Source organism: Epinephelus moara, chromosome 21 (assembly GCF_006386435.1).
Source record: "Epinephelus moara isolate mb chromosome 21, YSFRI_EMoa_1.0, whole genome shotgun sequence".
NCBI lineage: Eukaryota > Metazoa > Chordata > Actinopteri > Perciformes > Serranidae > Epinephelus > Epinephelus moara.
The window spans coordinates 23057902-23075250 of NC_065526.1; the positions used below are offsets into that span (position 1 = coordinate 23057902).

A 17349-nucleotide genomic window follows, 5' to 3' on the forward strand; every position below is an offset into this window, starting at 1 on the left:
CATCAGATTGGCTAATCGCTAAACCCGCCCCCACCCCCGACGTTCATTGGTCCGTCCATCGTTTGGACGAGATAAATCGCAAATTCATTGCAGTATGCCAGACCAGAGATGCAAGCCTACTCAGTTGAGTGGGCGGGGTCTATGGTCTGGAACCAGGCTAAGTATCAGGAGAATCAAGTGTTTTTTGAACATTAAAGTGTTTAAACATGTAGTAGAAACCCATTATACAGGTATGAACCTGAAAATGAGCATAATAGGTCCTCTTAGGCCCCCTGCGACCCCTAACAGGATAAGCAGTAACAGAAAATGAATGAATAATAAGAGGTAGATGTTGTTATTGCACTTAATGTATGTATTGTCACCCAGCGAGTAGTGTAACTAATTACTTACACATTTTCAGTAATAATATTACAACTACCCCCAAAAAACAAATAACTCATTACAACGTTACTTTTCCTATCACCCCACTACTGACTTGAAATACAACAATTAAATCATTGGATTCATTTTCAAAAGGGTTGCACTGCGCACGCACATCACAAAGCAGCAAGCTAGTGTGGAAGATGAAAACACATAGCTCTAGCAGCTGGACATATTCCCATTATTTTAATTTGTCAGAGGGAAAGAAGATAAGAATACTTGTGCTGCAGGTAACGATACTAAAACTCTTTCCACCGCAAAAAACACACCCTCAAACATCCGGTCTGAAACACCTCGGTTACTACGACCGATAGCACAATAACGTGAAGCTCCAGGAAATCCCTCCTCGGCTGCAGAGGTTAAATGTAGCCCTGCACTGGCTAAACAACCAAAACTGGATTTTAACTGTGGACAGCTGCAAGCTACGAAGAACCAACAAAACTTGTGGCTGGGTATGCGGTGGATGAAATGTTGCTCTTTGAGTGACTCTCTGTCTTTCAGAAAGATCTTTTAGAAAATACCAGACACTAGGTAAACTAAATAAATAAATGAATAAATAGATAAAAATAACCTTTCCAAGCTGTCTTAGTTACACTTATTGGTAATCACCCTGACATTCACATAGAGGCACACATGAGAAGCCTACGTTTTGAGGAGATACACAATTACCAATTTTGTGGGGTGTAACGGAAAAGCAGTATAATGAGTAGTGAAATGAATTACTGTTGGCAGGGAGGAATAAGTAAAGTACTGTTATTACTTTTGAAAAGAGTAACGAGTAATGAGTCATATATTACTTTTTTAGAGTAACGAATAACGAGCCCAACACTACTGGGGACTTTGGTTGCTTGTCTCCCCCGCTTCATTTCCTGTCTGTATCTGTAACAGATCAAACCATCAAATTACAAAAAAATGCCCCCAAAAATGAATAAAAGTTTTATTGCATATAAACTGCATGCTTAAAAACTAACAGGAGAAGCTATTAGACACCAGTTGCAGCAGCTCCAGCATCATTTTCCATTATTGTAGTGTTTGTGTTCCTTATTGGCTTACATCTTCTTCTGCAACAACCTAATTTCCCTCAGGGCATCAGCAAAGTGCCATCACCATTTTAATCACTTGATTGATCAAGCCATGTTTGATTTGCTTTCCGTGGTGCCTAAACAGTTCCTGACTGCCTACCCTCCAACTGTACTCAAGCACAGCTTCGTGTGGCATAGTTTAAATCACTTCAATTTTTCACAAACTGCAATAAAATTCAGGAGACTTTTTGCTGAAAAAAGATAAATGATTCAAAATGAACCATCATCTCCATGATCATGCCTCTGCTGCCAGCCTGTTCATGTGTCTCTTTTTGGAAAACAAGAACATTTTGCGGAGTATAATAGTCGTATTTTTTGAAAAATTGAGAATTGAACTTCTGCTGATTTATTTCCATCCCAATTGGATTTCTAGAAATTTGGAACAAAGCTCCCCAGTTGCTTCCATTTTTATTCCCACATTTCCTCTGCTATGCATGAGATGGTTGGTCTCAATTGTAACTGTAGGACCTCAATCTCCAATTCCAGTCACTTCCAGTCTCTCCAATAACTACCCAACCTGATTGAACCACCCACTCTTCTACCTCCTACACTCGTCCCCGAGGGAGGATACACACTGCTGAGAAGTTTCGGAGAGGGAGACTGAGAAGCAGGACAGCTGGTGTGTAGGACTTCAGTAACACAATAACACTTGGCATTATATGGTAAATCATCCAATGGGAGGCTCCTGCCAAGCTTCAGCAAGCCAATTTATGTTTCCATATACATGAAGAGACGAAGGATAGGTGAGGAAAGGATGCTGAACTTGATGACAGTCATAAGGAAGTGGGTACGACTCTTAATGAATAGGTGTATAAGAACAAACAGATCTCACACACAACAATCTGACAGCTTTCGCATCAAAGTGGTGGAAAGATTCGAGAATTTTGATGACAGAAGAAAGTTTCCAAGGCTCATTGTGTTTCTTCCAGGCGTCACTGAAAAATAGCTTGATTTTAAATCAGTTTCCAAAAGTTGTAGTATTTTCTGCTGCATGTGATCAGTCACTGCGGTTAACAAGTACCGAAAACCACACTGGTTGCTGGTTCCAACACTGACAATCAACCTCTTGTGGTCATATGAATAATGACTGCTGTCTGTCAGGGGTTTTTTTGGGTGGAGTTTTTCCTTATTTGCTCTGAGGGTCCAAGGACAGAGGGACATCTTATGTTGTAAAGCCCTCTGAGGCAAATTGTAAATTGTGATATTGGAGTGTTTAATTGAATTGAATCGAACTGTATTGCATTGAGCGCTGCACGGTGGTGTGGTGGTTAGCACCGTCGCCTCACAGCAAGAGGGTTCCTAGTTTGATCCCAGGAGGGAGCCCTTCTGTGTGCAGTTTGCATGTTCTCCCCGTGTTGGCATGGGTTTTCTCCGGGTACTCCGGCTTCCTCCCACAGTCCAAAGACATACAGGTTAATTGTTGACTCTAAATTACCCAGAGGTGTGAATGTGAGTGTGAATGGTTGTCTGTCTCTATGTGTCAGCCCTGTGATAGTCTGGCGACCTGTCCAGGGTGTACCCCGCCTCTCACCCAATGTCAGCTGGGATAGGCTCCAGCCTAGAGCGTAGATTCTCTGCCCGAGCCTGACCCGGACCCGTAATTTCCCGCCACTATCCTCGGGCTCGGACGGGTTGGGCTCCTCATAATAGACCTAGGCTATGGAACCAACTACTTATCACACCTGGAGGGGGGCCCCCTTGACGGCGCCACTGGCCGCGCACATGTGAAGTTGTTGACAGTGACAACGTGTGTGTCGGCTTCGTCTAGTGTACCAAGTGCAGTACGATGCTGGTATATGACAGAAAAAAGAGGGGGACCTCGACACTTAAGAGGCACGTGACGAAGGCTTGCCATGGAAAGAAAGACGAGAGTCAGCCTTCAGTGTCCACGTTCGTATCCTTAAAAAAATGTCGGGTTTAAACCGGGCTCAGGCTCATAATTACAGTTAAAGGGACGGGGACAGAACATGCACAGGCTCGGGTGGGGTCGGGCTGGATTTTTTGGGCCCGATCCAAGCTCTACTCCAGCCCCCCTGTGACCCTCAAGAGGATAAGCAGTTAGAAAATGGATGGATGGATGGATGTATTGCATTGAAACGAATCAAACTAAACGAGATGGAGCTGTACTGAATTGAACTGAATTGAATTGAATTGAATTGAATTGAATTCCACGTCAAAGGTAGCTTCATCATCATCACTAGAGCACATTTAGGAATTTATATGCATATACAGGTCGCAGCCTCAGATCCTCACGCAGGGCTCTGTTGGCTGTTCCTCAGTCCTGACTCAAAACTGAAGGTGACCGGGCTTTTGCAGTCAAGTCCCCTCAGCTGTGGAGCTCCCTGCCTGAGGATCTGAGGCTCGCTGAATCAGTCAGTCACTTCGTAATTTCTTAAAATTGCCTCATTTTATTTGCTAGAACTCTGCATTGTTTTAAATTCTGGATCAATCATGTGTTTGCACTAGCACTTTGTATCTTTGTTTTGAAATGTGCTTTACTTTTCCGTTACACTCCACAAAATTGGTGATCATGTATCTCCCCAAACTGTAGGCTTCTCATGTGCGCCTCTGTGTGATTGTCAGGGAAATCGCTGGTAAGTGAAGATAAGATGAAACAGCTTGCAAATTTTTTTTTTTCTCGCTCTTAAAGGTTTTAGCCACAGGTTAGGAGAGAAATTGGTTTGAGAGCTCACTTGAGGAACTACAAGGTGGGAGCAGTGTTTCTAGTACGGCGTGTGCGGCGCCTAGTTGGAGAAGTTTGGAAGAGGCACTTCACAGAGGAAGAACACCAGCAGAAGCCTCACTTCCAGCTGTCAGAGAGCTAATACTGCTGCAGCCGACGCTGTGTTTTGGGACTATAGGCCTGTTCCTCCTCAGAAGCGAGGAGTGTGACAGCTGTAGAAATCCCCCAGCCAGGTACGCCGCAAAACTGTTAGAACGTGCGCGCATAGACACTCGCAGACAAACACGCGTGCTGCGTTCCCCTCTTGCCCATTAATATTACATGCGGCAGACTTTGGCATAATGTACACTCACTTATCATTGATTTGCTCTCTCTCTCTTTCTATCTCCCACCCCCGCACCCCCCGTTGGGCTTTGAGATGTTAACCTGTAAATAATAAAACTTTTGCGCTGCTGGTGACATTTGGTGCTCGTGAAGGAGGGGAGGGGAGAGCAGAGACGACCAGAGGGGGGAAAGCTTGATGAAATTGAACCCTTTCCCGCGTCATGAATATTTTCCACATCACCACGAGGATGCAGGGACTTATCAGAGCTGTTTGCACCCCGGCTTCGGTGTAATTCAGTTTCCACCAGGAGGAAGCTCATGTCTGATCGGTATTTAAACGATCCGCAGGACATAAAAATGGACAGAGACGAAGCGGCGGCGAAGTGGGAGGGCTGAGCCGCATGCACGCGCTCAATCTGCTAAGTAGGTGAGCTGCAGTTGGCGTTACTGAGAGTCAGTTGTTGTATTGCTGCAGCAAAAAAAATAAAAAAAAAGCTCCTGGATGAGGGAATGACCTACATAATGAGGAGCAGAGCTCGGGTGATGAGGCTTTTATGGAGTGACAGCTGTTCTACCTGCCGTTGTCACCTTGACAGAGCAAAGGGACTCATCAATAAAGCCCAAACTAATGAGTGTCATTGTAGTTTATAGCATAAGAGAACGGGGACAACCTTATCCCACACGTCTGCCATATTAAGCACATCCTCAACCACCCCCACAACCAATTTATGACAAAGATTTTTTAGCTTATCCAGCACTATTGCGGGTATCATCATTTTCTGAGCCACCGCTGGTCCCAGTGGACCCGAGTGGAAGTGTCACTCACTGAAAAACTTTACTGGGGGAGAGAAGAGACTACTTCCTCATTTTCAGCAACTGTGCCAATGCCCAGGTGCTCTTTTCAGGTGCTACAGTATGCAGTTTGTCTGACTGAGAGAGACACGTCTGTGTCTGGCTTCCCTATCATCTCGGGCTGCTCTTTGCCTCAGTGTCAGCAGACTGAGCCTTCCTTCCTGTCAGTCTGCCGGAGCTGATGATGAATTATAAAAGGGCCTGCTCTCCCAGAGAATACAGATGTTTCCCCGCACACACACATGCACACACACACACACACACATCTCCCCTCTTCCATATGGGATGGCTCTACATTGTGCTTGCGATGCTGTCGATGGAAAATGAGGACTTATTATGCAAGCTCAATGAGAAAACAGGGGCTAATTAATTTGAATGGAAACACGTTTGGCTTCTTGAGCTTTTCATCTTAGAGAAGGCTTCACTGACTGCTGATCTCCATATGCATATTTTTTTTTAAAAATGAAACACGGAATGCTCTTAATGACTATAGGACAATTATAGAAGTCATAATAATCCAGTTGAAATCCTTTCAGAGGTGAATGCGCCTGGTAAAGTGGCTTGTTTTTGTGAACTGGAGCCCCGCAACAGAGAGTTGGCACTTGGCAGACGGCTTCGTTTTGAGCATTTGACTCGGTGGTCAGCGTATGGCAGGTGCTGAGCATACAAGCGGACAGACAAACCAAGCGGCCGCCCGCCTGATTGGTATGCCACCTCTTTCTGAAGTAAGAGCAAACAGAGGGTTGTTTTAATTGAGACACTGAGGAAGCGAGGCAATGCACTAATAAACAGGTAATTATGCAACTCCCAGCTCCGCCAAAGCAGATTGTGAATCCATTAAGGCCTCTTCGCAAAAACGCCTCTTCCTTTTTTTTCTCTTCCTCCACTGATTTTTTTTTTCTCCTCCTCTAAAGTGGTGCGCAAAATCCCCATGCACGCAGTCCCGTTGTGTGGGAGTGAGGCTCTTGACGCAAAATTCATAACAATTAACCTTCAATCAGACTTAACCTCTGGGGTCACAGTAAGTGCTCCTCGCCCTGCGAATCTGCCGGCCAGATTAACACAGTGACAAAATGTGCCTGTACATGTCGGCTAATCCATTTATTTATTCAGCTTTCTCCCAGACTGCCTGATTAATCGCTCCCACACCACCAATGGAAGGAAAGAGGGATGAGACAGAGAGAGAGAGAGAGAGCGTGCTGTTCTGCTCGCTCAGAGGTCCGTAAGTGTGTGTGTGTTGGTGTGTATGTGTGTGTGTGTGTGTGTGCACTGAGCAGTACCAGATTCCCCGAACACACACTTGACTGAGCATCAAAGAGGAGTTTACAAGAGCGTATGTAAACAACGATTGGGATGTTCACGGAGATATTCGAGAAACACCTGCACACATCCATCCACCCCCAAAACAAACAGACATCCTTAAATTCTCACCGCCCACTCATTCCAACCCAGAGTGCCTCGCCATTTTTTATTTCTTTTTAGAAAGTTTTATTCTTACCTTGAGTGGCGATGTAGTGATTTGGCCTGTGGTAGCCCTGAAACAGAAAAAAGTGGGAGAGGAGTCACTTCACTTTCTTCCTACTCGTACATGAGCAGCTGTTGTGAGGCCATCTCTCTCCGAATACACACTGTCTTTGATACTTAGTGTTGTCTTTGACCTTTGGGTGCAAACTCTGTTTATTTCTACATCACAAACTTACAAGCAATACACTTTTCATACATTACTTAACAGAAACTGTCCCAGTTACCAGCTGCTGCTGCTGTTTCAGACGCAGCAAATATTCACCCCAGCACTGCTCCACCTTAAGAGGATTCGTTTGAGAAATGTTGTTCTCATGAAAACACGGCGCATAGTCGGTCTGCCAGCTGTTTGCTACTGTACACCCATTCAGCTCTTTGTCTCAACATCTGACTGAGTGAGGCAAATGCGCGTCTCAACGCCAGTGATGAATGCTGCTGGATACAAGATGCATAAACACTCTCCATCACACACTCAATATGCAGCACACCTCTGGAGTAAGCAGCCAAAGTGTTGATAATCCCCAAGATACAACTAACAGCACTGATCTTCACAATAGGCCCCTAGTCTCACGGATTACTCTAATCCCTTCAAGTTTTATTTGTCCAATTCCTTGTCTCCTCTCTGGAGATATGAGGCAGGAAACAAAACATTAGGACTTAAAGGCTCTTCCCCGGCCCTGCCTCCTCTTGATTGTCTTCCCCCCCTTCCACCCCCACCCCCCCCTCCTCCACCCACCCCTGCTGCTCTGCTTATCTCACTCATATTCAATTTAACTTGGACTGTGATTAACGCTCCTCCAATGAAGGGAGAAAGACACAAAGGATATTTTCCTCACTCTCTCTCATCCACAGGGCTCTTTCAGCTCATTCAACTGTCCTCCATTTTTAATGACTTCTTTATCTCTGGACTGAGGAGGAGATTTGTTTGTGCTTTCATGTAAGTTCTGTCAAGTAAAGTGGAGGCCCAGTACGCTGTCGGATTAGAGGGGGAGAGACAGGAAGAAAGGAGGGCCCTGACAGTGACTGTCAGGTGAGTAGAGCTTACTATAAATGGACTCACAGCTTTTCAGACACATGTTACATTAGCTACATGAGAGTGTTTCTTCCCGATCAAAACAAAGAGATGAATGCAAGAAATGTCCATGTTGAAATTATTAATTGAACAGCCTTTTGTTTCCAGGGATGTGTAAATTACTAAAGGGGAATTAAATATGTGTTATGCTCTTTGTGTCTTACTGCATTGCTTATATTACAATGATCATTTACATTCATTCTTTCCAGTAACAATGGGCTGTGCAATGTCTAAAATATGCAGCATGAGATGTTTTTGCCTGAGGGCATGAATTTGTATTTTCAGGGTGAATATCATTAGATAGCCCACTTTTGCAAATCTGGGGTACCAGCGCTATCACCTAGGGTACAAAATACATCCATATATGACTTATTTACTTTGCCATATACAATTTAGATAAACATGAAGAGTAAATGCTGCTTCTGTTATGTTCACTAGCAAAGTATAACATCCCTATGTCATAGGGAAGAGCAAGGCGGGATAACTGAAAGGGCAAAGAGAGAATATGCCCCGAGGCCCCAGACCCGGAGGGGCCCCCGAAAGACCCAGATTTTTTGGGTGTGAGTAGTGTTTTGGTAATTTATTGCAATGGTTTGTGATTATGCACCAATAATGGACCATATGAGTCATTATGGTCCTACTCTCTGGACTTCTCTATCACATGGACTACAGTGTGCTACAACAGTGTCTCCTTTTAGATTTACATGTAGTTGGGTTGAAAGTGTGTGGTAAAACTTTTGGTTTACAATCAGTATAGTTACTATTATTTCCACTTTAAAAAAAAAAGAATAAAATGAATGACAAAAAATATATTATTATTATTATTATTATTATAAGTAGTAGTAGTATTTTAATTTATTTTTTATTTTTATTTATTTATTATAACTTTTTATCTTTTATCTTTTGTTTTAGAATCAGTAGTTATTATTTCCTCTTCAGAAAATTATGACAAAAATATTATTATTATTATTACAAGTAGTAGTATTATTTCCTCTTTAAAAAATAATACAATTAATTACAAAAAATTTATTATTATTATTATTGTTATTATTATCATAAGTAGTAGTAGTATTTTAATTTATTTTTATCTATTTTTTTTATTTAGTTATTTATTTATTATACCTTTTTATCTTTTGTTTTAGAATCAGTATAGTTATTATTTCCTCTTCAGAAAATTATGACAAAAATATTATTATTATTATTATTATTACTACAAGTAGTAGTATTATTTCCTCTTTAAAAAATAATACAATTAATGACAAAAATATATTATTATTATTATTATTGTTATTATCATAAGTAGTAGTAGTATTTTAATTTATTTTTATCTATTTTTTTATTTAGTTATTTATTTATTATACCTTTTTATCTTTTGTTTTAGAATCAGTATAGTTATTATTTATTTATTATACCTTTTTATCTTTTGTTTTAGAATCAGTATAGTTATTTCCTCTTCAGAAAATTATGACAAAAATATTATTATTATTATTATTATTACTACAAGTAGTAGTATTATTTCCTCTTTAAAAAATAATACAATTAATGACAAAAATATATTATTATTATTATTATTGTTATTATCATAAGTAGTAGTAGTATTTTAATTTATTTTTTTATTTTTTATTATATCTTTTTATTTTTTTGTTTTAGAATCTGTATAGTTATTATTTCCTCTTCAGAAAATTATGACAAAAATATTATTATTATTAATATTATTATTATAATTATTATTATAAGTAGTAATAGTGTTTGTATTCGTATTTATTTTTATCTATAATTTATTTATTAAACATTTTTATCTTATTCCCTTTCCAGTGTAATTGTTAAGGGTCCATCCCTGGGGCTCTAGGGTCCTTGTATGACCTTGCAGTAGTTAAGAGGTTAAGAGGTGCCAGGTTTCAGAAGCCAGTTAAAGGGGGACACCACCTAAATTAAATATCCTAATTTGTTATTTCCATGGCCTCGGAAACTTCACTCAACATTTGTGAACAAGGACTACTTGATGACATCACAAATTTGAGTTTTAACACTCTACTTTTTGGATCATGGGGAGAGTTGTTTATGTTTACTAATGATTTTGGACTGTCGTAGACCGTAGGAATAACATGTATGAATTTTGACAATGGAAGTAGTTCCCCTTTAAACAGTGAGTATTACATTACATTCATGTACAGCATAGGCTTCGTAAAGAGGTGGTAGGGAAGGATGGCGGGCGTACAAAGACCAGGTAGTAATAACAGTGAGTAATAGACTGAATGTGGAAAAACTCTGACCTCTTATTAATGCACTTATTTTTCTTAAGACATCTCAAGCTATGGATGAATGTATTCACAATGTACTTCTTCTACTTTTCTTTCTACTTTTGTTTTAACTTTAACCTGTTCAGGCCTCAATTTAAACAACCTGAGTAAAAAAATAAATCCTCACAGCTCATGGCAACACTTGGGTGCAAGTAGAAAGTGATTTGTTTAAGGAGGCAGAAACCAAAAAAAGTTGGGTTTTTTAGGTAAAATTGTGTTGGGGTAGGTAAATGATTTTCCTATTGATACCGGCTCACCCTTTTTCCCCTTTAAGGGCGGTGGCCTTGTGGGTAACCTGTGAGGGTGTGACATGTACCTTACTGTGTACATGGAGGGAAGCAGCTCTCTCGGTGTCATGGTGTGAGACGGCAGGCAGCAAAGAGCGATGATAGTCAGCAGAAATAAGTGTCTAGATGAGCTCAGGGCTACTACTAAACCTCATGAGAAGGCCTTGTTTGCTGTCTTGTGATAAAGACTGCAATAAAGCCATTGTTAGTTAAAGGCACCTGAACACCTCGCCGTCCTTTCTTCTGCAGAGTGGTCCACACTGCCTGAAGCTAGTTACCAGCATGTACCCAACTGCAATTCAGAGCGGGTAAACTCACTGAGAGAGGTAACACTTTGTTGATAAAATTGGAGTCTTGCTAATACACATTAGTTGTATATATGAATGCAATCATTAGCAGAGGAGGCTGGGGGCACCTGAGTGACCTGATCTCTGTGCACATGATCAGCTCCGTAGTACATCACTGCTTTATTTTAATACACAGTGCTCAACATCTCTGCTCCCTGTGTGCACACAAACTCAACTCTGCAGACAAAAGACCATTACACTATGTTTCCTTGCCTCCTAAATGCTTATGAAAATACTCAATCAGCTGCAGAGAAAAGAAACATACCCCACTGGCTCTGCTTACTCGTACATGACTGGAAATAATCGGTAGTATAATAGAGTACAATAACAAACACTGTGGGAAATGTTCTACACATAAGAGTTTATTGGGCAGGACAGGCTTCTAGATGGGTTAAAAAGCTTTCTGAAGAGCAAAAACATCATTACCCATCTGCCTACATTTCTACTAAGTACTTTTTCAATGAAGCTGGCAGAGCAGTGGAAATCCTTTTCAATCAGAGCCCTCTTTAATATGCGTGTATTCTTATCTTATAATGGGGCCCTCTCTATTGTGAGAGTCTTCTCCGCAGCGCCCCTTTTTGCAGCATAATGGGCCATAAACTGAATAGTGGGAAAGGTAAATAATTTAAGCCCCCTGCATTTGCCGTGGCACACCTTGCATTATGAATTTATGTTTGAAGGCGTAACAAGAGATTACAAATTACCACATTAGGGGGGGCGGGGGAAGATGGGATGGGAGACGGAGTGAGAGTTCTCTCCTGAGCCGAGAAGCACTTAGAGAGTCAGGTACATCACCAGGCCATTACACATGGAGCGGAAGCACCTGCTCAGAAAAAAAGCCAATGAGCTGCTGTGATTGGACACATACTGATACTAACACGGCCATCAACAGCAAATCAGGTCAGATCGGATCAGGTTCTATACTGTGTGCGCTAAGTGGGTTAGATCTGTTTCCAACGGCAGGCATGTCTCACGCCACTTTTTAATGACTTTTACTCACTGTAAAGGTATGCTTAGTCACCCAAGTGCATGTAAGTGCAGTGCTGCAAGTGCTCTCCTGTGGTAAGACGTATAAGAAAACCTCTGTAGATAACTGCCGTGTCTACTTTCACTAGTCTGTGTGCGAGGGTTTTTCAGTGTCGAGGAGAAGAGAAGGTTAAAAACAGCTCTGCAATTTCTCAAAACTGGCCTCACCAGAAAATGACATCAGTTGCTTGTTCGATTGCTTAAAATGACGTGACAATGACATGATTGTGCAAATAATGATTGCCCCCTCGCTGTTGTGTGACTTTGTTATTATGCCACAAAACATCTGAAGGCGCTGACATCAAAGGACAATGCTGAGCCATTGGTGAGAATCTGTGGCCCTAGTTTAGCACCAGTTGGCCTTCATCCGCAGCTTCTTGGCCGCTGAGCCCACTGCTGAGAGAAATCGCTCTGATTGGCTGTTCAGTTTATGTGAATCAGTGCACGGAAAGACAAACGCAAGTGAGGAAAGCAAGCAAACGACTTAAGTCAAAAGGGTACACATATGGCTTTACGGTTTGCATTTAATCTTATCTTACTATATAATGACGAAAACTCCGTGTCTCTGTTCCACGTTTTTCTCCTCACTGACTTGGTCAATCCATGTGAAATTTGGCACAGTGGTAGAGGGTCATGGGAGGATGCGAATGAAGCAATATTACATCAATTGGCCAAAGGGGGGCGCTATAGCAACCGATTGAAATTGCAAACTTTGAATGGGCATATCTCATGCCCCGTTTGTCGTAGAGACAGGAAACTTTGCACAGAGATGCCTCTCCTCACGAGGAACAAATTTGCCTCAACAACCCATAACTTCAGGTTATATAGATTTTCCACTTTTTTGAAAAACACATAAAATCGATCTCTTCCTAGGAAGTTCGACCGATCTGCATGAAACTCAGTGAACATAATCTAGGGACCAATATCTAAAGTTCCCTCTTGGCAAAAGTTGGAAAACTTACTAAAACTGAGCTTCTATAAGGCAATGAATATTGCAGAGATCGTGGCTCATCACATAAAGGTGTATAACATCTCAAGGGTTTCAGCGATCACCACGCAACTTTGTAGGCATATGACCACACATAATCTGAGGGGACCCCTCCATTATTGACCCCATCAAACAAAATGGGGGCGCTAGAGAGCTCATTTCTTATCTAGGCCTAACCGCCATATGGATTTTTACTAAACTTGGTAGATATGTAGAACAGGACGCCTCAAGGTGACTGGAGAAATTTAACTCTAATTGGCAACTGGGTGGCGCTATAACAACAGAAAAATGCTTAAAAATGGCTGAAATGCGACTGATCGCTGTGGCTCCCCCTGTGGCCCAATGTTTGTTTTCTTTCTAATTTTTGGTATGACTAAGTCATGGTATGGTATGCTGCTGCAACAAGGGCTAGCCACACCTTTCCCATGTGAACTACCACTGTGCCCCACTTTTAAGTCAATACAACATATAGCTAAACACTTTAACTATCTGCCTTTCAACGTGCTACCTCAACTACTAATGTACAGTTTTAGCCCACTAACTATCCCACCATTGGCAATGTTACTACTGTACTTTCAATAAAGCAATTGTACTATCAGATTCACAAAAACTCTGTCTGAATACATTGCTCTTCTTAATGGGTTCAGTTGACTATTTAATCTGCAATTTCTTATGACCTGTATCCCAAACACACACCATATTACTGAGTAGCAGGTGGCAACTTATACAGTAGCCTCGGCCACCAGCGTGTGAATGTGTGTGTGAAAGGGTGAATCTGACATGTAGTGTAAAAGTGCTATACAAATGCAGTCCATGTACCATTTACATATAAGGCTCATCTTCAGGGTGTCTACAGGTATCAGACCCTTCACTTTTAATACTTTTAAAGACCATTTGAAGATGTTTTTAGTTAAATTTAAGACCGTTTTTTCAGAGAGATCATTATCATTATTAATATTTAAGAATTGCAGGTAAGTATAAAGGTAAGCGGTATATACATATGTATGTAAAGGGTCCATGCAGAGGAAGGACTTATGTAGTAACAGGGATATTAGTAAGAGTTAGGTTAATCTACATTTTACCAACAGGTAAGGGCAAGTATTAAGGAAAGTACTGGGTTCAGTGAAAGGTGTAATGATCAGCACATCAGAAAGAGAAAGAGAAAGAGATCAGAAATGTGGACTTACACTCAGAACAACTTAACTTATTTGAAAAAAAAAAGAACTTTAAAGAGGGATAAAAAAGATTGGATGAAATGTTTGCATCAATTAAGACCTTAAATTTAAGACTATTTAATGACTTTTAAGGTCTAACAGAACTAAATTTATGATGTCTTTTAGGAACAGCAGACACCTCGTTCTCGTTTTTCATTTCATCATCCCAACACATTAATAATTTTATGACGTAGGAATCTAGAATGAAGCAACTGAAGACCGAGAGATGAGCGAGAGTGGTGTGAAAATGGTAAGCAAACGCTGCTGTGTTTCACGTATGTTTCGTAACAATGGTTCGTATATCTGCAGTCCTACGTATTCCAGTTTCCTTATTTCAGTGATGAATACATACTACCGCCACCTGCTGGTATGGGGAGTCATTTCCTCTCATGCGGGTGCTGAATGTACATGCTAGTTTGCCGTCGGCTGCAGTCTTTGTGGTGTGTTCAAGTACAATTTTCTGGCTTAAACACAAGCGACATGAGGTGGTGCAACAGTCGCTGCTAGTTCTGTGATGCTGGTTTGGTGTATCTGGGGCTTTGGGTCGACCATCGATGTGGATGGTTGCCTCTACTTAACCAAACTTTGACTATATAGTGGGAGCAAATCTAGAAAATGTCTTGTGACAGCATTATTGCCTGTAATGGAAAACAAAGACAAATGACCTACTTGTCATTTAGGTATAAAAAAATTATTGAATGTATGACTATCACTTTGTAAATAAAGGAACAGAAGAGTTACAGCAGCCATACTTATAATTCTGACGTATTTAATGCTCATTTCTGTATATCTGCTTCTATTTGTGATGTTCAAGGCACCACATTGTGCTCTCTCTTTGTGTAACTTGTATTCTTTTCTCCAGTTTTATCCATCGTTTTAACTTGGCTAACTAATCATCCATGAAACTCCTCGCCTTTTTCTTCTCATTTTTGGTTTTCACAACGTGTTCGTGCTGTTGTTCAAAGCAAAGTCCAAAACTATAACCTCAGTTTCCCCTGTGTGCCGGTTTGCCTTTTTTCTCTCCCAGTGCTGTCAGCCTCTGATCTTCATTCCTCTTAATATATCCAATGAATGGAGTGATACAGCAGCCCTCTAAAGTTGAATATAAAGGCAATGTGTGTGTATGTGTGTGTGTGTGTGTGTGTGTGTGACTGTTTCTGTCTGTATGTGTCTGTGTGCATGTGATGGGCAGGCAGTAGGGGCTGCTTTGTCCCTCAGGCCCCCCTGCGACGGCGGGACCAGCGCCCTCTCTCTCCCCGAGAGGAAGCACAGTGACCTTTGCGTTGGTGGCGCTGGCTGGTGTGTGTACTTACATCAACGTAATTTGCATTAATGTAATCGGAGCTCTGTTCCCCCTCCAGGGCCTGCAGCCTGACACGGGAGTGATCATCTGGAAGAGAGGCGGAGAGGAAGAAACCAGCGTTGAATTAATCATATTAACGAGGGCATCAGGAGAAGAAAAGTGCGAGTGGGACAGAGGGACAGACAGTACAACAGAAGAACAGAGAGTGGTGATGGAGGAGTGATCAGACTGGCATCATGCTGTGGCACAAATAAAATTAGAGTTGTAGAAATGCAACATGGCTGATTAATGGCTGTTGTCATGTGACTAAACCAAGATGACAAACACAATGGGCTTCATTCACTGACAGTGTGCGTAGAAATGTTTGTAGTTGGTGCAGAAAAGGAATGGGTATGCAAAATTACTGTCGGATTCACCAGCCAAATTTGCTCTCACTACCGTGTGCATGTTGGTGAATCAGTCATTCTAAATTTTCGAGTGAAAGACCGCTGTCATTCAGCATTTTGCCACGCCTCTATTTATACATCCTCCTGAGACCCCGGCTTTTATTTCTACAAACTATTTGACGTCAGTTGGACCTGATGGGTATAAAAACTGCACGTTGTCCTCAAACAGGAAGTAGTTTTTTTTTAATGATGTACTCATATGGGGACGACAGGTTTGCTTTTAATATTCACAAGTGTGTAATTAAGTATAAAACTATTCATACGAAGAGACGATAATAAAGTCCCAACGTCCTCAAACAAGTACTTCCTAATTAATAGCGTCTTTGTTTGATATTGTTGCTAAATTGGTCAAATTTGTTGCCATAGCAAACTACAAACTTTATTTATCATAAATAAACAAGTTTCAACCATAAAATGTGATCAGGTTTTGAACCTTGTCCACATTTGTGTGGGGATCGGCTGCAGACTGACTTAGCAGAGATGGCGGCCATCTTGTTTTTACACAAATTAGTGTATTGTGCTCTCACTGCCACTAGATGGCACAAAAAAGTGTCCACGAATGAGGACAACAGGTCTAAGCTAAACAGATTGACGTTTAAGGTGCAGCAAACCCAGAATGTGATGTCTTCATATGAGGATGCAGGGTCTCAGGAGGCTACATAAGGAAATACATTTATACATTTGCCTCGAGGTGTATCATGGAGACAGTGGTGAAGCTGTTTCAAGGCACACATTGGTGAATGTCTTAGCAGTTGGAAACAGCTGATAAGTCATTTGTCACTCTCTTCAAACATGTTATATGACTCTCTAAAGATACACTCTCTCCTGAAGGCGTGGGCTGCAGTATCTTATCTTCCTGCAAGGTTAGACATCTTAACACCTCATGGCGCTGAAGATGAGTGGGAGTAGCTGATCATTACAGGCCAAGTCAATAACAAACAATGAAAACAAAATCTGTGATATCTCATATACTTTATTATAAGCTAAGACTGAGACACTCAGTTTTTATAGCTGAATATTTTAACTAATACTAACTTTAAACATGACTATAATTGATGAGGTGTTTTCATTGTCATAGTTATTTAATACAGTGGTTTCTAACTAGTGGATAGCAATCCAAAAGTGGGTCACGGGCTATTCTGAAAGGACTGCAAAGGACTTGCAAAAGTGTCAAGGTTGTTAAAAACACACTTTATTTTTGAAGTTCTGTGAATTTCCAGCACAAGCTTCTATTTTGAAGTGCCATTTCCTGTTGTAAAGTGAGTGAATTACAGACAGCTACTTAACAGAGACCGCAGACTAGCTGGATGACATGGCCAAATGCAAGTATGATGCTGAGTATAATAAACTTTGTGGCCCTTGAACTAATGACTAAGGAGAAATCTGGACCCCATGACTTAATACAAAATTGGAAAACACTGTTCTCTGAATAAATAAAACCAACGCACTCCTCCTCTGCCCTCTTTACGCACTGCAGCCCAAAA

The 17349-nt window shown here is 41.2% G+C and overlaps 1 protein-coding gene across 1 annotated transcript in view; it reads right to left on the reverse strand.

Annotated features, from left to right (window-relative positions):
• LOC126382826 (receptor-type tyrosine-protein phosphatase mu-like) overlaps nt 1-17349 on the reverse strand; it is a 224656-nt gene that overhangs the window by 26771 nt on the left and 180536 nt on the right. Inside the window, exons 22-23 of the mRNA XM_050032912.1 lie at nt 15430-15506; nt 6860-6896 (exon numbers count right to left, since the gene is read on the reverse strand). Coding sequence (XP_049888869.1) covers nt 6860-6896; nt 15430-15506 — 114 coding nt within the window. The remainder of the gene's footprint in view (nt 1-6859; nt 6897-15429; nt 15507-17349) is intronic.